Source organism: Phycodurus eques, chromosome 9 (genome assembly GCF_024500275.1).
Source record: "Phycodurus eques isolate BA_2022a chromosome 9, UOR_Pequ_1.1, whole genome shotgun sequence".
Classification (NCBI taxonomy): Eukaryota; Metazoa; Chordata; class Actinopteri; order Syngnathiformes; family Syngnathidae; genus Phycodurus; species Phycodurus eques.
This window is the reverse complement of record NC_084533.1, coordinates 19,370,642-19,390,545: the sequence shown is the minus strand read 5'-3', so window position 1 is coordinate 19,390,545 and position 19,904 is coordinate 19,370,642. Positions and strand designations below refer to the sequence as shown.

Genomic DNA, 19,904 nt, shown 5'->3' with positions numbered 1-19,904 from the left:
TGTTTCAAAATCCGGCGAGATAAAGCGCAATTGCACACATTCTGTTGTCCAGAATACATTTCGCTACATGTTTAAGTAAGTTTAAGAATGGAGGGCTCAGTATCAAACGTTGAAGTGTGTAATTTGGCATATTTGGGTCAGTTTGAGAAACTAAAAGAGTCCATTTTATCAGATAAAACCCTTGCCTGCAAAACGGACCAGGTAAGAATGTACGACCCAGCAACTTGTTTTGTTTACGTGATAATAGCATCGCTAAGCTAACTATCATTTTTGTTTGACGTTACTCTTATTTCAGGATCACAGAACTGCCCTACATTGGGCTTGTTCGGCTGGCCAAACCAACATTGTTTCATTTCTACTTGACCTGGGAGTTGAAGTGAACCTGCAAGATGATGTGTGGATTAAAACACAGTACAGTACATTTCGAGCAAAGTACAATTTTTACAACCGATCAACTGTTTTGCCACAGTTTCCCCAAGAAACAACTTAAACACCTTAACAAATACAAATAATATCAATATACAGTGGCATATGTTTATTGGGGCGCCAATCATTTTAGGTGAAGCGCATATTAGGCAAACTACATTATACAATATCACTTTTACTTCCAATAGAACAACAGTGTACTAAAGCATATATAAATATATTGATCTGCGATTGGCTAGCAACCAATCGAGTTGTACCCCAACTCTCGCTTATTGTAAGCTCACCTCGACTCCAATAAGGACGAGCAGTATAGAACATGGATGGATATACAATGTGTTCCAAAAGCATCACGAGGGTTACGATACAAGTTTCACATTGAATAACTGCTCTATATTATATATGAAATAATATTGGAAAGCTGCTAAAACTAAAACAAAAAACAATCAAGACTCTAGTAGTGCTCTGGCCCTGATTGCAGTCACATGTGGAGTATAAATATAAAATTGTTTCAATTTCAGGTATAGGCTTTGATTGTACAGCAAGGGAAAATATTGATGTTGAATGGGAGAGATCAAAATGATATCCCTTGATTAAATGAGAATTCTAATTGTTATTTCCAGGCTGAATGGACCCCTCTTCACATTGCATCGTCTGCAGGCAGAGAAGACATTGTCAGAGCATTAATATCCAAAGGGGCTCAGCTAAACTCTGTAAATCAAAATGGATGCACTCCTCTACATTATGCTGCCTCCAAGGACAGATATGAGGTAAACATTTAACTTTCTAATTGTGATGACAATACTCCTTCCTTATCATTTGTTCTTTAGTGTATCCATACATGTCATCATATTTAGGTATCTGACCCATTACCTGCCAAGCCACATGTTCATATGATTTTGCTGTTTAGTCCTGAGCAGATAATATATATAATGATTTACAGGAATTTATATGAATCCAAGAAGCACAGTTTAGTAGTTGTTATTATGTCTGCTTCACATCAGACAGGTCCCGGGTTTGAATCTTGACTGAGGCCCTCCTGTAGTTTGTACTTACTCCACGTGCTTGCGTGGGTTTTCTCTGAAAGTAATTGAAGACTCTAAATTGTCCTTAGGTGTGAATGATTGTTTGTCTATATGTGCCTAACGATTGGCTGGCAGCCAGTTCAGGATGTACCCCGCCCTTCACCCAAAGTCTGTGGCTAATGATTAATGAGTGGTCCGAGTCACCCAAAGCAGCACATTTGCATGGTCACATTAAAACAATGGTCGGATAGATGATGAAATGGACCATGTCATCAGATGACAGGACAAGTGATTCTGTCTTGTACTGTCTGTCACACTGCTATTAATATACAGTTAAGTCACCCCACCTCAATTGATTTATCAGCTTTCAGCTAAAGTTTGAGAAGTTGTTTGAAAATATGGAAACTACCATTAACGAATTACAGCCAGTTATTTTCAGGGACTCGACAGTGTAACTAAGTAACATAATTGTAAACATATCCAACATTTATTTAATACTATGATGAAAAGCCTTTGCAGTCCTTGAATATCACTGGCGATCATTTTACAAGCCTTCGCTGCCGCTACTTTCACTTGCTACTTTTTTGTGTTTCTTGCTGCATTCAGTCGGACTTGGCCCTTTATGAATATTCAATGTATTTGCTCTCATAAAGTCTTGAGCAGCAGTTTAGGATCATGGGACACCTGCACTTCAAACGCCAGCCTCTGTGTTTTGCAGGCTGAATTTAACAGACAGTAGATAGGTTACTCACAATTCATCTTGTTTTGTATCTTCTAAACACCAGTGAGTCACTTCCATTAGCCGCCGTACAGGCTTATGCCATAACACTGCCGCCACCATATTTGACACATAACAATCATGAGCTGTTCCTTTCCTTTCTTCATACTTTTCTTTTCCCATCATAAATTTAAAATCAGAATTAATAGAAAATAGTGACAACCAAATATTGAGGTACAAGTAAAAAAGACTTGAAAAAAAAATGCTTGTAATATATGTAAGAAATTTAAGACAAATTAAATGTTGGCTAAGATATTCTGCCAAAAGGAAAAGAACAAATCCATTTAGCAAGTAACATGAAGTGCACACACTTTGCTTTTGTGGGCCACAAAAAAATGTGGCGGATCGGTTCTGGCCCTCGACCTTGAGTTTGATGCCTTTTGCTAAGATGTCTTTAGGTAGATCTAGAGATCATACTGAATGAACATCTAGATACAATTTCAAACCATTTTGTCAGTCTTTAAATGAACACATTGTGGGACGAAGCAGAAAAACAAAGGTTGTGCTTCACTTTCCCTGTAGATTGCCTTGCTGTTGCTTGAAAATGGAGCAGACCCTAATGCTATGGACAAACTTGATTCCACTCCACTTCATAGAGCATCTGCCAAGGGCAACTGTCGCCTGATCCAGCTGCTTCTCAAACAGAGTGCCTCGACCAACATCCAGGATTCGCAGGGCAACACAGCACTGTACGTATGGTGCAACACTTCCATACCACTGTACTAGTAAAAACATGATCTAAACTATTTGATATTTAAAGCGTGGAAGTGTTAAATGACAAAAGGCATTTTTTTTTTTTTTTTTTGCAATTTTGTTGAACCAGCCACCTGGCGTGTGATGAGGAACGTGTTGAAGCAGCAAAGTTGTTGGTGGAACACGGAGCCAGCATTTATATCGAAAACAAGGAGGAGAAAACCCCTCTCCAGATGGCCAAGGGTAGTCTGGGCAATGTACTTCGTCAAATTGTGGAAGGATGATGCTTTACCAAACTAAAGGTTTCAGCTGCAAACCACACCATTGTCATCCCCCATCCTTATGGAGTGGCTTGTTGTGACAAGTGGAAGTATTTGGCTTCCTCATCAGTAGCACAGATATTAACATATCTGACCAAAAACAATGAATAGCACGGGCCAAAACTTCCGCTGACCTTCTGTGAAGTTTGTATTGTTATAGATTAGTTAATAAAATCAATGTTATGCTTGTTAATAATGTGTGGCTTTATTGTATAAACTGTTACGAACCAATTGCCCTCTTGGTGGATGGAGCAATAGTTAAGCTACAAAGAGTGACGTGCATTTGTACTTTGTTACTGTACACAAGCCGATGTTAGCTGCCACATTGGTGGCATGACTTATTTGTAACAAGAGTGTTCATATTACAATAAATGCTTTTGGTTTGAAGTTTTATTTTTGGGGACTGTTCAATCAATAAAAAAAGCAAACATGATAATACTTACCTGTTAAGTAAAAATGTTGCTAATTCTGTATTGGTTCTGAATCATCTCAGCTGCGTGTGACTCCACCTCAACAGTCACACCTTCTGTCTCAGATTGGTTGTTTTTCTTCAGGCCCGGTGAATCAATGAACAACTGTCAGGTTTATGCTGAGAGATTTAACAAATCGGACAAAAAGTTAATTTTATGATATAATATGCTTTTATTGTCAAGCCTCAATATGTGTGGAACATATAGAGGGTTGACTTTTTTTTTATCAGGGGCCTATGGTCTCAAAAATAAAAAGCATAAAACAATAACACCACCAATAAGTAACCACCAATATCGTCTCCATTCAAACATACTGTACTGTTTGTTGTTTGAACCTGTTATAGATCAAAGAGGAGATCTTTAGTCTCCCTTCACAAGTGGATCATATTTGTTGCAAACTACCCCTTAAAGTATACAGGTGCATCTCAATAAATTAGAACAGTCTCAAAAGCTTAATTTAGTTAGGTAGTTCATTTCAAAATGTGAAACAGAACCACACTACACAGTGTGAAATATTTCATGATTTGTTTTTACGTATAATTTTGATTTATTATAGCATACAGTGAACAAAAACAATCAAGAAACAGTGAAAATTATTTTTAATGTAGAAATTGGGCAGGAATTTGCCATCCAAAAGTATTTTCCCAAGTGTTTAATGAATCTATATAATGCATGAGTACTGCACTGGAATAAGGAACTTGTTTAGCATATTCTAACTATTGAGATGTACCTGTATTTCAGGGTGTGTGTTTTTAAGTAAAGAAATTGAATAAATACTTCTTTACACAGGTATCTATAATGTACATTTTAAGTCCATATTGTGAGACTTGGGAATTTTGCAGTTCCGGACTTTGTGACGTAGCAATGTGGACTGCGCAGAACATGTTGCGCACCAGTCCACCTTTGAACAACAACTTCCTGATAGGGTCGCGTCTCACGAGTACACCGTTTTATGTCACTGCTGGGAAGAATTCACACTCAAGCGGGTGAATGTAAAGCGTGAGGAACTGGACAACTAAAGGTAAAACTTCGCTTTTAAACTCTAACCAACAATAAGTGAAGCTAAACACATGTAGAAACGCTCAGATAGTGAGGCTAGCTACATGTTTATGGCTAACACGAAGCTGTTAACGTAAAAGGACATTTTGCAGTTGCATTACTACTACGGTACGCTTGAGTTTTATATCTGCTTAATTTTATATACAGCCACCGAGTCAATGCTATGTTGATCTCGTTGGTGAGGAACAGCAGTTACTTCCTCACCCAACCTCAGCGTGACTGTTAGCTCGCTAAAAGCCGTCTGAGTCGTTTCAGCTTGTGGTTGGAAGTCACTGCACGAAATGACAGCTGTGACGTGCTAGAACTCATCTATGAAATGTAATAACTATAAAGCAAGCTAATACGTTCGTGTTTACGCACAGTTACAGTTTGCGCTTAAGGTAGTTTAAAGAATGTGGAGTTCAAAGGGCAAAGGCTACTTATCGATTATTCTGTTAAAGCTCGATGGCTGCGTCAGTCAATCATTTAAAACATAACATGCTTACGAGCCCTGAATCGTCAAGTGGTTAAAGTTGAGTATATCGTTTGGCACACAACCACAACATTCTCTACCTCCTTTATAGCCGTAAAACAAAACACTTCATGCATTGCAGTTCCACACCACTCCAAACTCCAGCATAATCCATAATGTTTTTGTAGTATGTATGTACTATATGCATATTAAGCCACAGTACTAATAAATTCAATATTATTGGTCTGTGTTGACAAGGTTGGTTGCTAGGTGACAGAGTGATGCACACTGTTCTGCTGTGTGTGCTGAGCCTGTAGATAAACTTGCCTCACCCATGCCCATCCCACGTACATTATGTCCCAACATCTGTACACTATGAAAGAGTGGCTGTTCCCTTGGCAGTTTTCTATGTATATATTTACGTATGCATTTATGCGTATATATGTGCATGTTTTATTTGCCTAAGTTACACAGTTGTATAATTTTCCATGTCATGTTCAACTTTTGACAGAACATATTTAAATCAAGTTTTAAGAGTAACAGGGAGCATTCAAAAAAAAAAGAGTTATTTGTTTCATATCATGATATATATCGATAGCGACTGATGTGGGAAAAAAATATTGGGATAGGATTTTTTACCCCCATATCGCCCAGCCCTATCGGTGCATTGTTGGAATGTCAGTGGTAAATAAGTAGTTTCATTTTGTAATTTATTAATTATTTGAAGCATTCATATGAATGTATGCAATTGTAATCCCTTGCTTTAATGCGTTTCATACACAGTCATTGGTGTAATCATTTCTTTTGGTTTCGGCCCTCTGTTTCCCAATTTTCGGTTTCGGCCAAGAATGTAAATTTCGGTGCATCACTAATTAGAAGTATTCCCTTCTCTGGCAGCCACTTTTGATAATTATGTTTTATAATCTTCCTGGCGTCAAATGGTTTTTCGATACCCCAAAAATGCTGAGTTTTTCGACAATGGGGAAAAGGTGCTGACCGACTGCTCGCACCAACAATGGGAGGGCGATGGGTCTTGTCACTCTTGGCTGCACAATGCCGGTGCCCTGCACGTTCTGTCTTTGACCAATTTAAAAAAAAATAAATAAATAAATAAATTATGGAAAAGTGCCTTTTTATCTTATGAAATGTTTGTCTGGAGACCATTTCATTAAGTTTCTAACTTCTGGGTGGCAGAAAGCAGTTGACTACCCCTGACCTGAACTGAAGCGGATGACAAAAACATGGTGCATTTGGGGTCGCACCACCAGATATACCTGAAAATGTTGAGGTTTTTGTTTTTTAGTCACTTAAAAAAATCCAGCAGAACCACTCGGTGAGAAACTTCATCACGTAACATCTTTTCAACGGGCACTTCACACATTCAAACTACAAGAAAACGTCAAGATGGCTTTGAGTTACATGCTTTCTTACAGCAGATGTCTGACACTTATCTAATATTTTTTTTTCCCCCTTCTATTTCTAGATAGCAATCTTCTGCCCGCCGTCATCATGTCGGACCTCAGAGAAGATTGCGGGCTAGACACCGATTCCATGGTTGACTTCTCCCTAATGAACAACCGTCTTGACTCATTCCATGGCTCCAGTTTGGCCGAGCAGGTGCCCGCAGAGCGACTGGCCCGGGCCGGCTTCTACTTTACCGGTCAAGCCGATCGCGTCTGCTGTTTCAGTTGTAAGACGACTGTGGAAAACTGGTGCCGGGGAGATACACCTGTAGAAAGACATAAGGAGGTAATACGTCATGGAAATAGCACACACACCTTTATCTGTCTTAACATATTTGATTTGAATTTTAGGTTTCCCCGTGGTGCAAGTTCCTCAGCTGCACCCATCGCACCAATTTCCAGCACAATTCACAGTTGACTGGCTCCAGATACAATGAAGAAGCCGAAGACATGGAATATCGTTTGAGAACAGGAGAGGTGGTTGACGAGTCCACCTACCCAATGGTCCCTCACATGAGGAGGGAGGAGGCCAGACGTCAGACCTTCTCCTCTTGGCCATCCACTGTTCCTGTGACACCAAGAGATCTGGCCCAAGCTGGCCTCTACTACTTAGGCCAGGGTGACCGGGTGCAGTGTTTTTGCTGCGGTGGCATGCTAGGTGGCTGGGAAGCAGGAGACACGGCCTGGGGTGAACATAGCAAACATTTTCCCTACTGCTTCTTCATCCTTGGCCATGATGTGGGCAACATCCCATCTGAGAGAAGTACGGGAGAGGAGAATTGTAGCAGTCCACCTCAAGTAAACACTTGCATTCCTATGGGGAGTTTCGAAGAGAGGCTGCGCAGTTTTGCAGGGATCCAGCACCCAATAGATTATGCCCGACTTGCAAGGGCTGGCTTCTACAGCAGAGGTACAGTATATGCTTGACTTCGAGCAATAATTAACCCATGTACAGTGGGAGCTCCTAAATTGAACACAATCCGTTTTGTAACGCTAGTTGACTTTCAAGTTGTTCCCTGTTCATTTTCTATACCGCATTATCACCGGCTAAAATGGCATTATCTCAGCTGACTTTGGGTGAGAGGTGGGGTACAGACCTTAGACTAGACTGACTTAAAATGCACATTTTTTAAATGTGGGAGGAAGCCAGAGTGACATACTAGCCACTCATCCACCGTGCTGCCGAAGTTGTTCTTATTGTACCACAAACATTCCCACAGGAAATACTGAAGTTTAATGTGAATTGAGTTGTTCTAGGCTACTTCATCAACTGAATAGGCAATATTTTAACATTTACCATTTCTGTCATATTTTAAACAACAGTTCGTCACTGCATAATACAGTTAAATCAAACTAAAAAATAAAGCAAAACTACTCAACATTTGAAGACACCTGACAGACATGTTATGGAGAGGGAACAGCTGGAATGACTAATTGTATATTATTGTGTTGGTCTGATGATGTTGGTCTTGTCTCTCACTCGACTCCCTAAAGTCTCAGACTGGCTGGACTCTGGATTTTCTGTTGAGATGAGCAATGATTTTTATATTCTTCAACTTCATTGTTGTGTATTGTAAGGAGAAGCACTTGATAAAACTACAAATACCTGCAATTCCCCAGTAACTTCTGTAATCCACGCACAAGTGTATTTTACCACAGTTTTAAAAATGTATTTTTAGGGTCTTGGTGTTGACTATGTCTCGACCGCCAAAAATTCTTGGTCTTGTCTTGGTCTGGTGAGATCTGGTCTCGGGATGTGTGGGCTTAAGCACACCAGTTATTACGCGCTTCCTCTTTGCTAGCATTGGCACCCTCCTGTGGTGGTATCACTAAAGCAAAAAATGACCCCACCTCCTTAAAAAAAAATAAAAAATAAAAAGCAAAACACATCTGTGGAGTTAATCCTCGATGCTTATGACAACAGAAAGTTGATGGTTTGAATACATAGTTTGACTTCATAGACTTTTTTTTTTTTAATAGAACATTTAGTTTGAACTCCAAATTGTTCCACTTGGGTGTTTCTTTTTTTTGGAGGTTCTACTGAAATAACATGTATTATCATGGTATTCTGAATGTACGGTATGTCTGAATATTGTGTGTTTTATGTTTATGTGTTGTGTTTACAGGGACAGGAGACATGGTGATGTGTTTTCGTTGTGGAGGAGGATTAAAAGGCTGGCAGCCTGATGAAGACCCATGGGTAGAGCATGCCAAAAGTTACCCTGGGTAACAGTAATAACAATGATAATTTCAAAATGCATGGTTTTCACTTAATGTTGTTCAAACTTGGCTTACGACATTCCAAATTGTCAACTAGATGCAGCTTCTTGTTAGCAGAAAAAGGACAAGAATTTATCAACACCATCCAGCTGCGAGATCCTCAGCGAAACAAAGCTGTAAGACGACACTAATTTTTCTTTTGCCAATCACATTTTGCAAATCTCATATAATACAGTGGAACTCGAAGATGGGAAGATCCCAAAGGTCTACCATTTTAGAAACCGACCAGATTTTTGTGGAAAAATGTGCCTCATAAGTCACATACAAACTTAGAAAAGCTCCCATGCCATCAAAATACAAAAATGTCCTCCTTTTTTATGCATAAGTCAAAATGAGTCTGTGACATGGTTTAAGTTTGACATCTATGCAGTTTGTTATTGAATGCAAAAGGGAAAGGCTTGCAAAATAACCAGATCAGATTTCGGTGTGTTTGTGTTAGTAGATATTTCCAGGTTTATGCGAGCGAGTCTCAGCGTCTGCCAAGCCATACAAATACGGTCTATAAAGGATACATACAGTCCTCTCCAAGAGTATTGGAACGGCAAGGTCAATTCCTTTGATTTTTGTTGTATACTGAAGACATTCGGGTTTCAGATCAAAAGATGAATATGAGACAAAAGTTCAGAATTAGTTTTTTTTTTTCATGGTATTTACAGCTAGATGTGTGAAACAACTCAGGACGGGGCACCTTTTGTTTGAAGCCACCCACTTCTCGAGTGAGCAGAAGTATTTGAACAGACATTATTAAATTAAAGTTAATAACATTTAATATTTAGTGGCATAACCCTTACTTGCAATAACTGTATCAAGCCTGCGACCCATTGACTTCACCAGACTGTTGCATTCTTCATTTGAAATGCTTTTCCAAACCTTTACAACAGCCTCTTTCAGTTCTTGTTTGTTTCTGGGGTTTCTCCCTTCAGTCTCTGCTTGAGGAGGTAAAATGCATGCTCTATTGGGTTAAGGTTCGGTGATTGACCTGGCCAGTCCAAGACCTTCCACTTTTTCTGCCTGATTAAGTCCTTTGTTGTGTTGGCAGTGTGTTTTGGGTCACTGTCTTGTTGCATGATGAAGCTTCCACCAGTTAGTTTGGATGCATTTAGACTTTACACCGATTTTATCGGCCTGATCGGTATCGGCCAATAATTAGCATTTTATGCTGATCGGCTTTAATGCCATAATTCACAGATACAATCAATGATGTCATTGATCGGCTCCGAAAAAGACATTTACTCCGCGTCGCCATCGTGCACAGTATATTTGAATCTAAAAGCTAGTTTATTTGTCGCGTGTCTTTTGACGTAGTACTGTAAATATCTGACAGCCAATAAAGTTCTTAAAAAAAAACATCAGAATCAGAATCAGAATCATCTTTATTTGCCAAGTATGTCCAAAACACACAAGGAATTTGTCTCCGGTAGTTGGAGCCGCTCTAGTACAACAAACAGTCAATTTACAGAACACTTTGGGGACATAAAGACATTGACAAAAAACAATTGTGCAAAAAGATGCAGATGCATGTCTGCAGTGTGGGACAGACAACACGTAATGGATCAGACTACAAGACAAATTTGTTCTTTCACGATTGCACTATGTCAGACGACTACAATCAAATCTTGTATTCTGATACCACCGCATCCCGTTTTTTACGATCATTGGGCTTTATCTTGTCAACTCAAATGTGACCGGATACACTCGTTACCGTGGTGACGACATCAAGAGTGGATCGCGCCGACTGTATTATAAGGACAAAATGGGGGAAAACGTATGTTGGTGTTCACTGGTGCTCAGGACAGGAGAGGACGTTCGTTTAAGGCTTGCTTGAGGTATGTTCACTTACTTTTAATACGATACGGCTTGCAAGCAGGCAATAAAAACGTTACGTAGCCTAGCAAGCTAGTGCTAGCACTAACGGTTGTACGTACACATGCTGCCGTTATGTCGAATCATGCTTAAAGTTTTGCTCTGGGTGAAATAATTTAATTACAATAAAGTAATTTAATTACAGTAAGTTTGCACCCATAATTTCTGTCATGTTGTAATGTTGGTTTGACCTGACTGATTAGAATACATATTCTGACTAGAGCAGTCATTTCTAACCTTTATGGAGCCAAGGAATATATTTAATAATTGAAAAATCTCACGGCACACCAACAAACAAAAATGTCACAAAAAGTGGATACATTAATTACTGTATGTACTTCCTGCCATCTAATAGAAGACCATTTGTTCTGTCTGTCACTATGCCTCACTGGCATACAAAGATACATTATTTATTGTAAATATAATTATTTTAGCAATTAAGTACACAAGTATATACAGTAAATGAACAGGTCTTTTAAGTAGACATATTGCTCCATTTTGTGATCGGATCAGTTATTGGTTTTTTAAACTCATTGATCGGCCCCAAAAATCCTGATCGTGCAAAGCCTAGATGCATTTTTTTTCTGTAAATTGCCAGACATAATGGTCTTGTAGACTTCAGAATTTGATTCTGCTGCTACCAACATGAGTTATATCACCAATAAAGACTAGTGAGCCAGTTCCAGAAGCAGCCATGGAAGCCCAAGCCATGAGATTACCTCCACCATGCTTCACAGATGCGCTTCTGGGTTTTGGATCATAAGCAGATCCTTTCTTTCTCCATACTTTGGCCTTTCCATCATTTTGGTAGAGGTTAATCTTGGTCTCATCATACCATCACCCTTGCCCTGTGGAGGTTGGCAGTGATGTCATTGGCTGTTGTGTTTCTTCACAGCTCTCACAATGTTTCTGTCATCAACTGCTGTTGATACCCTTGGCCGACCTGTTCGTTGCTTAGTACACTAGTAGTTTTTCTTTTTCAGGATATTCCAAATTGTTGTATTGGCTTTGGCCAATGTTTGAGCAATAGCTCTTGTCGAATTTCCCTGTTCTCTCAGCTCAAAATGGTTTGCTTTTCTCCCATAGACAGCTGTCTGGTCTTCATGTTTGCTTAACAGCAAATGTAGTTTTCACAGGTGAAACCTAAAGCCAAAAATAAGATCTGTCCGTCCGTCCGTCTATCCATCTATCTACCTACCTACCTACCTACCTACCTACCTACCTACCTACCTATCTATCTATCTAAATAATCAATCTAAAAGGCAACACCTGAGGAACTAGAAACACCCATCAGTTACATGTTCCAATTCTTTGAAAAGTGGGTGGGTTCAAATAAAGGTGCTCTGTTCTGAGTTGTTTAACACATCTCGATGTAAATACCATGAAATAAAAGCTGGAAATCTTAACTTTTGTCTCATATTCATCTTTTGATCTTCGGTATACAACAAAAACAAAGGAATTGACCTTGCCGTTCCAATACTTTTGGAGAGGACTGTATATTGTGTATGACAACAATACTTACAACGTACAACTACTGTGTATTTATAATGTAACTGTGGATGAAATAGCAAAGCTTGGGGTCATTGTTGCCAAAATGTGCACGACTGATTAACGTTGCACATTGGTTCAATTCAAGTGAATGGGGGCGGATGACGAGCCTAACCTCAAAATAGCCCTCTTTATTTTCACCAAAGTCCCCTTTCATCTCTTGTTCCTTATTAGTGGGCGAGCAATCCAATGCTTGGTAAATTCTGGTTCATAATTATATAAATTAAGACCCCAGATCGAAGGATTCAAGCGCAAAGTTACTATGAAAGCTTGACCACCACAAGACGCCGTGATATCACCAAGGACCAATGAGAGCAAAAGTGTTTTACATATTTAAATTAAGAATAACCGTGATCCAATTAGAGCATAGCTTGTTTATATAATTGAATAGTAATGAGAAATCTGGCCGTCTCAATTGCCAGGAAGACCAACTAGAATAGCTTGAAAAAGTGCATCCTGGGCATTGCCAACACAAATTATCTTGTAAACCCGATAGGACATCTAAGATTATGGATTTTTATTTTATTTTTTATTTTTTTAAATTTATTTATTTTGATGGCATTTGCACTTAGGACATATTTTTTTTGTTTGTTTTTGTTTTGTTTTTTAGATTTTAAAAAAAAAATATGTCCTATATAGTTAATTTTTCAAGGCGATGAAAGTTAGGCTATGAAATTGATTTATTTCTATTTTAATTATTTTAAAATGTGAACCAATAGGAAATACAAATTGTTCTTTTTTCTTTCAGGTTCCACCGTATATAGATTTTTCTTAGCCATGCAGTATCTTCAAAAAGTATTTTTGAATACTAAACTACACTACTTGGCTAATATACACCCAACTCTGAGAAAGGGTGCAAACATTGTGAAGATGTATATATAGTTTGCCTGAAAGTGGTCACAACAGATGTTTGCCTAGTCAATCGACTGTAGTTCTGTTTAATCTAGCTATTGGAATGGTTATCTGAAACCTATAATATGTATATATAATATATCGTCAGGCTTATTTCCCCTTTATAATTATGCCCATGTTTGTTTTCAGACCTCAAGTCATCAGAATGGATTTACAGGATACAGAAATGGTAAACGCATTTGTGGACTAGGTTTCATTCATCCATCCATCCATATTCTATACTGCTTCAATTATTCAGTTCAGGGTCATGGGAAGCTAGAGCTTATTCTAGCTGACTTTTGGTGGAATGCGGACTACACTTTGGACCAATCACAGGGCACATAAAAAGACAAAATCGTTCACACTCAAATTCACAATGTCACTGAGTGGGAACTGAACCCACGCTGCCTCCACCAAAGTCAGGCAAGTGTACCACTACTACACCATCATTTACTTGGAATAGATTTCCTTCTTTCCATTACATATTTTAGACTGCCAAAAAAAACATAAGTGGTGGGAGTGGAAGAGTAAATCCTTGATACTGTATTATGTTATTATGCCAACATTAACGATGGTGTCGCTGTACAGCGATTTTGCGATAATCTATATAATGAAGTACAACACAATACAGTAGGTGAACTTCTAGAAATATTTTATTCAAATAGGACAATGTGAAAGTGAGCAAATGTTTTTGGTCTAATTACAACAATGTAACAATAAATCACAAAACAAAGAATTCTTGGCAATGTGTCTTCTGCATGCAGGACACTTGTTTCCACACACTTATTGACAACTGTAATGTGGGAGTTTGGCTGTAAACAACCTCTCCATAAATGAAAATACAGAGCTTTTACCATCTTTATGGGTGTTAGGTTTACCTCGTTGACAGTAAAATCCTGATTCAGGGCACAAAACAGCAATGCAAAGCAATGCTACATTGACACACCCTTGTGTAGAGGGGTGCAGGGTGAGCAGTGTATTACTTATGAGACCGGGACAAGCTTTCAAGAGAGCTGTAAAATGATGATGGAAAATGGTTGATTTAGTTATCCTGTCAGTATTTTGACAAAAGCATGTCACAGATGTGTTAAGACACACTGGGAAGGGAATTATTTTTATGAAAAAAAAAAAAACCACATTGTTTGCTGTAATCCTGTGAGAGATAACAAAGCAATTCATTGTGATGCTATTTTGTCCCACCCCTAGGTGTAGGCATATACCGGCAACAAACACAAAATGCCAGAAGATGATCAAATATGTATGTTTTTGTGTATAATGATGTTGTAATGACAAGTAAACATTTTGTGTTCCTTACTTTTGTATTTCAGATGAGGACCCGTTGGAGACACTGCGGAAACTGCAGAGGGAAAAACAGTGCAAAGTGTGTATGGACAGAGATACTTCTGTTGTCTTCATCCCGTGTGGTCATCTGGCCACCTGTGAGGAGTGTTCACAGACACTTATTAAGTGTCCAATTTGTTGTGGGCCCATTACACAGAAGGTCAAGACCTACATCGCTTAAACAAAATAGATTTTTGGCAATCAAACCTTCTATGCTGCTGTCCATAATCCCTGACATTGTATTTTAATATTAAGTTTTGATAGCCTGTAATATTGCAAGAGCCTGTTTGTAAGACAAAAAAAGGAGTGGCTGTTTAAAAGCTAATCAAGAGTATATAATAAATCAATATTTGTTCATAGGTCAATAGTTTGTGCAGACACTAAAATATTTTGTCATTTTTTCATTCCAGAGGTGCCTTTGATAAATTTGGTGTTTATTTGAAGTTTAGAACAGCTCAAAATGAGTTGTGGTGGGATATACTGTATTGAGTTCACGCTTATTTTAGCTTTACTTTTGTTATTAAATAGCTTGACATTTGAAAGATTTTACTTATTACTCCATGGTTATTTGTTTAAATAAATATTGTAAGAGATCAATCCACAAAGACTATACCTGATCATCTATGTGATGTGAAATCTATTTCAGCAATAAAATGCACTAATTGGTCATAAAACATCTTGTAATGCTTATTTATACGGAAGCACATATAATGCCTACCGAGTTAAAACATGTATACATTTCAGTTATAGAATTTGAAACGAGTTAAAACATGCATACATTTCAGCTATATAATTTGAAATGTTTGCATTGAGTGCAAAACAATGGTGTGCCAGTATAAACAATGTGTCCCCGGTGTAATACTGAGCAGAGGCCGCTAGGTGTCCAATCATCAAGCTTCTGTCTTTTGGCCACTAGGTGGTAGCTCTGTACTAGAATTTCCTCCTCCCAGGTCGTCGAAAAAACAAATTGAACTACGGAGCAAGCGGGCGAGCGAACGTCCGAAACCGCCTCTGACCGCGACTTTTAAACTGTTTTTACAGAATTCGAGTGAGATTCGGCCTGAGGCTTGTCTAAGTAATTAAAGTTAAGAATCTGCCGGGACTATTATTTCTCATCCAGGTAAGTTAGCTGTAAAATGGCGGAAAGCTATGTGGAACTTAGTTGATTTGTATTTTGCTAGCCGCTTGCTAGCCAGGCTAGTTGAGCCAAGAGTAGCGCGGATGTCTGCTGCCTCAGCCAAGTCGCCTCGTTAGCTCCGCTGCGAGAGAGGCTAGCCTTACTCTGGTTGGTAGCAAGCTAACATACTAGATTCTTACCACAATGACGCAAAATATATTGGTCGAAGCTAAACGAATTGTGTACTTATTACTTATTTCGGTGGACTTACTTACACTTCACAATAATTGTAAACAGTGTTTGTTGCTTATGCAATACGGTACTGAAACTCCTGAGGCAAGATGGAGGACCAGCAAGGACGTGATGTTTTTTGGGGGGGTAACGTTAGCAAGTACTGTTAGCATGGCTAACCAATGGGAGTTTATCGTGATCGTGAAACGCATCTTGATTATTATTGATAGTATTAAGGCTGAGCCTGTGATAAGACTACTTCACAGTGAAACACGGCCATTGGGTGCGTCTGCGTCTTAACGCTAGTCTCTTCTAGCTCATTTTAGCACGGGATTGCACCATCGAGCTTGCGTTGTTGTGTTATTGTCATCGGCCTACGATAGCGATGACCACCGACGACCCGTTCCCGAAACACCTTGTGTGGAAATTCAAATGACACTTTGCCTCTTAGGTGCAGTGCACTCGGTAGTGGATTTTCACTCCTAATCTACGGTTGCTAGCGGCGCTAGCCTCAGCCGCCGCGCACCGGTGTCAATTTTGACAGGAGCCGACGAAGAGCGGAGTCACGTCGGCTCTGGTGCAGGGAACGCGGGCGCGTGTGTGCTGCTGTGTTGACTTCCGAGCTCTGAAGTATTTCAAGAAATTTCAAATTCCAAGACCCTTGCCCCTAGATTCATGCGAGCAAGTTTACGAGATTCACTCAGCGATTTGGCGCCACTTTTTCAGTCAACACCCATTGAATCTCGTCATCTTGTCATCATGTAATATTTAGGCGGAATGGGTACACTAACTCTGTGTTCATCTGCTAAATGTAAGCGTTTTAACAATAAATACCATGTCTCAGTGCACACAGATCACCTGTTTTATATCGTCGTAGATGGTTTACCCGCATTATCATCCAACATCGTGGCAAATATTCTTATGAACAACGACAAACCACCTCCTGTATTATGCCTTTGTTTTTTTTAATCGGCGCTTCTTCTATGATGACTGATCATCATTATAGGTTGTAGGATGCACTCGGAGGGGAACGTGAACCGGTAAATATGTGTAATTATATGATTTTAAGATGCAATAGACAAGTAGATGATTGCCTTTCAAAAGTTACTTTCCCTATATCCTTGCATGTATGTTAACACTTTTCCATACAGTAGGTACAGTACAGCAATAGTTGTGGCCTGCAGTATCTTGTTGATGTTGGTAACGCGTTTTGATTGGTCGAGGTATGTGCGGGGCGGACAGAGCGCGTCCATATTTGGCAAGTGAGGAAGACACTCCAATGATTGTAAAGCAAGGGGCACGAGGAAGAGGGAACCAATGCTTTGAGTGCTGAGTGCCACAAGAGCATCCGTACCGCCCACTGTTACCATGTGAAGCAAGAAAAATCTGTTTTCATATTTCCCCCCCACTGGTTCTAATTTGAAATCTCAATTTAGGTTTCATGCAAGTGACCGTGTCTTGTATTTTCTAAGAATTACAAGCCAGTCATAAATTGGAAGTTATCCAGAAGATGTTAGAGAAATGATAGCAGCACCAGAAATACCAGCAGACTTCCCCTATGCTCAGTAAGTGCAACTTGTGATTTTGGTACTCTTTGTTTGCTTTAGTTGTACCCAAATGTTTTTTAACACCTATTTTCCTGTCACTAGGGATACAGACACACAATTCTCTTCAGACACAGACTTTTCTGAAGATCCAGATGGAAGGAGTTCAAATTCAACCTAAAGGAAAGGTGTGTAAAGAAGTATTTGCTTTCATCGCAATTGGAATTAACTCATTATTGTTCCTCTGTAATTTAGATGACAAAGTAGACGTATATAATTATAGATACCAAAATTGTGCCACCATGTAGCTATATTATTGTTCAATGTATTTTGATTGAAGGCCTGCATAAAGGCGGATCAGAGGAGCCAATCAGACTAAACATTTCCTGTTTTAGTTTTGCGGGTGCTGCTTAAATATCAGTGCATATGAGAAATGTAGAAAACTACAAAGGAGACCTTTGAATTCAAATGAACCAAATGTGCTCTTAGACCCCTATTCTCACTGGCCTGAAGACTCGTTGTCAACCTGATGGTGACTCGAGTCTCAGTGACATCTCCTGGAGTCCCCTGGAGACTAGCCAGGTTGCCAGAGAGTTGCGGTTAAATCGAACATGTTCGATTTCATTGGAGACCTTTTGGCGACTCCTCTATATGCTCACTATAGAGAAAAACTTTAACGTAGCTTATTGTCACCAAACTGGAATCAGTCCTCAGTCACCAATATTTATGTGGATATCTCGACTTATGGCCACTTCAACCTCTGAAAATATAAAATCGACCAGCCTAATACTTTTGTTATTAGAGGACTGTCCAGCTGTGCTCTGCCGGCTGAGCGCGGAGCACGCACAGCGCGCGTGCGCACACACACACACACACACACACACACACACACACACACACACACAAATATGTTTTATATTTATTTAAAGACTATATATACTCTACATAGTCCTATATCAGCGACTTCTGGGTGTATTGGTTGTCACGTTGTCTGGAGACGTCTGTCAGACGTCTTCCTGGTGAGAGCGCAAGCAATATTTCATAAGCCTCGGCAGTCTTTGCAACGTCTCCCAAAGTGAGATAGGCCCCTTACCTGGCTGACTCCCAAGCATGTAACAGGTCACAATGCCATAATATTTAGTGAGCAAGAGCACTATATGGCTACTACATCTTTGCAACACATCATTTATCCTACGTTGCGACTGGATATAACGTAATGAGGCATCATTTAGGCTGAATTTACACTATGAGGTTCAAGTGACAGTTCAAGTGACAGTTGTTCTTTTTCCTGCCAGGTGGCACAATTTGGCTCTTAGCACCTTAAAGAGGAAAAAAAGCTCAATCTGACATATTCAGATAGGCATCAGGCCTTGTCCAGATGGCCAGGCCGAGGTCAACTAAAACAATATTTGAGGATTTATTTCTTTTGTTGTTGTCGTTATGTGCTGCTTAGTTGTCACTTACTGGTGTTGACACTTGTGGATATGTTAATGTGGATTTTGGGCATCTGTGGTTTGTTACTTGTTTGGTCAATGTAAACACAGTGATATAAGATACACGTAAAGTATGTGCTACTTGAAATGTACATGGAAGTAGTAAATAAATATGATACAGGTATTAAATCGGAATTGGGCATTTGGTCCTGCAGTGTAAATCCAGCCGTAGACACAAAGACACTGGATAAACAGTGCTGTAAGAGAAGGGTTTTGTTGTATCATTTCAAGGTGACCCTGGCTGTGATAAACACAAAACTGTAAAATTGTTGCATCAATTCATAGAAAAGTAAACCTAATTGGATTTGCATGTCAACAATAGATAGAGCTGTGAAATCAACACAACCCGAATACTGCTACTTTAATAAATACTGTACAGTCTTGGTGCTTGACATAAGGATCACATTGGTGGAGAGAGAGAATTGTAAGACAGTGTGTTTCTTGTTTCCCTAATGTCATTGGTTTTCTTTCAGGGTGGAAAGAAGGGGAAGAAAGCAGCAGGAGAAAAAAGCAAGGGGGCAAAAGGGACAGGTCGGCTAAATGGGCACCACCAGGAGAATGGCATGGAAAATATGATGCTTTTTGAGGTGGTTAAGCTGGGCCGGAGTGCAATGCAGGTAGAATATGCAAAATCGCAAACACTAATGTTGAATATAAAAAAAAAAAAAAAAAACTAAAGTGACTGCGCTTATCCTCATTTTACAAATGTTTATTGTCCTCTAAAGTCGGTCGTTGATGACTGGATTGAGTCTTACAAACACGACAGAGATGTTGCGCTACTTGATCTCATCAACTTCTTCATCCAGTGCTCAGGGTGTAAAGGTATGTTTATTACCGTATTTTCAGGACCACAGGGCGCACCGCATTAAAAGGCGCAGTCACAGTTACGGGGCCCTTTTCTGTATTTAACACAT

The 19,904-nt window shown here is 39.4% G+C and overlaps 3 protein-coding genes and 1 long non-coding RNA gene across 5 annotated transcripts in view; all 4 read left to right on the top strand.

Moving 5' to 3' along the window:
* Window positions 1-81: 81 nt before the first annotated feature.
* psmd10 (proteasome 26S subunit, non-ATPase 10) lies at window positions 82-3,632 on the top strand. The gene is made up of 5 exons (XM_061685977.1): window positions 82-201; window positions 296-394; window positions 1,047-1,193; window positions 2,749-2,915; window positions 3,050-3,632. Exons 1-5 carry the CDS (start codon window positions 88-90, stop codon window positions 3,201-3,203), a joined length of 681 nt encoding a protein of 226 aa, XP_061541961.1. The 5' UTR covers window positions 82-87; the 3' UTR covers window positions 3,204-3,632.
* Window positions 3,633-4,605: 973 nt separating this feature from the next.
* Window positions 4,606-15,279, top strand: xiap (X-linked inhibitor of apoptosis). 2 transcript variants are annotated; one of them, XM_061685014.1, is made up of 7 exons: window positions 4,606-4,730; window positions 6,703-6,968; window positions 7,034-7,592; window positions 8,809-8,908; window positions 9,000-9,078; window positions 13,415-13,454; window positions 14,593-15,279. In XM_061685014.1, exons 2-7 carry the CDS (start codon window positions 6,729-6,731, stop codon window positions 14,784-14,786), a joined length of 1,212 nt encoding a protein of 403 aa, XP_061540998.1. In that variant the 5' UTR covers window positions 4,606-4,730; window positions 6,703-6,728; the 3' UTR covers window positions 14,787-15,279. The 2 variants fall into 2 exon arrangements, with proteins under 2 accessions (XP_061540998.1, XP_061540999.1); XM_061685015.1 differs by lacking the exon at window positions 14,593-15,279 and adding an exon at window positions 13,524-14,585.
* A 267-nt stretch (window positions 15,280-15,546) lies between these two features.
* On the top strand, window positions 15,547-17,688 carry LOC133407387 (uncharacterized). Its single transcript, XR_009769161.1, has 3 exons — window positions 15,547-15,725; window positions 17,390-17,518; window positions 17,603-17,688. It is a non-coding gene; the product is annotated as an uncharacterized LOC133407387 (long non-coding RNA).
* A 1,732-nt stretch (window positions 17,689-19,420) lies between these two features.
* Window positions 19,421-19,904, top strand: part of stag2b (STAG2 cohesin complex component b) — a 33,420-nt gene continuing 32,936 nt past the window's right edge. The window contains exons 1-2 of the mRNA XM_061685207.1: window positions 19,421-19,607; window positions 19,716-19,812. Coding sequence (XP_061541191.1) covers window positions 19,443-19,607; window positions 19,716-19,812 — 262 coding nt within the window. The 5' untranslated portion in view covers window positions 19,421-19,442. The remainder of the gene's footprint in view (window positions 19,608-19,715; window positions 19,813-19,904) is intronic.

Excerpts from the sequence above, each read along its gene's own strand:
- psmd10 (XM_061685977.1), top strand. The coding sequence starts at position 88 with ATGGAGGGCTCAGTATCAAACGTTGAAGTGTGTAATTTGGCATATTTG. Across the intron at positions 202-295 it reads TTGCCTGCAAAACGGACCAG|GATCACAGAACTGCCCTACA; the intron begins GTAAGAATGTAC and ends CTCTTATTTCAG. Across the intron at positions 1,194-2,748 it reads CCTCCAAGGACAGATATGAG|ATTGCCTTGCTGTTGCTTGA; the intron begins GTAAACATTTAA and ends CTTTCCCTGTAG.
- xiap (XM_061685014.1), top strand. The coding sequence starts at position 6,729 with ATGTCGGACCTCAGAGAAGATTGCGGGCTAGACACCGATTCCATGGTT. Across the intron at positions 8,909-8,999 it reads CATGCCAAAAGTTACCCTGG|ATGCAGCTTCTTGTTAGCAG; the intron begins GTAACAGTAATA and ends ATTGTCAACTAG. Across the intron at positions 13,455-14,592 it reads ATTTACAGGATACAGAAATG|ATGAGGACCCGTTGGAGACA; the intron begins GTAAACGCATTT and ends TTTGTATTTCAG.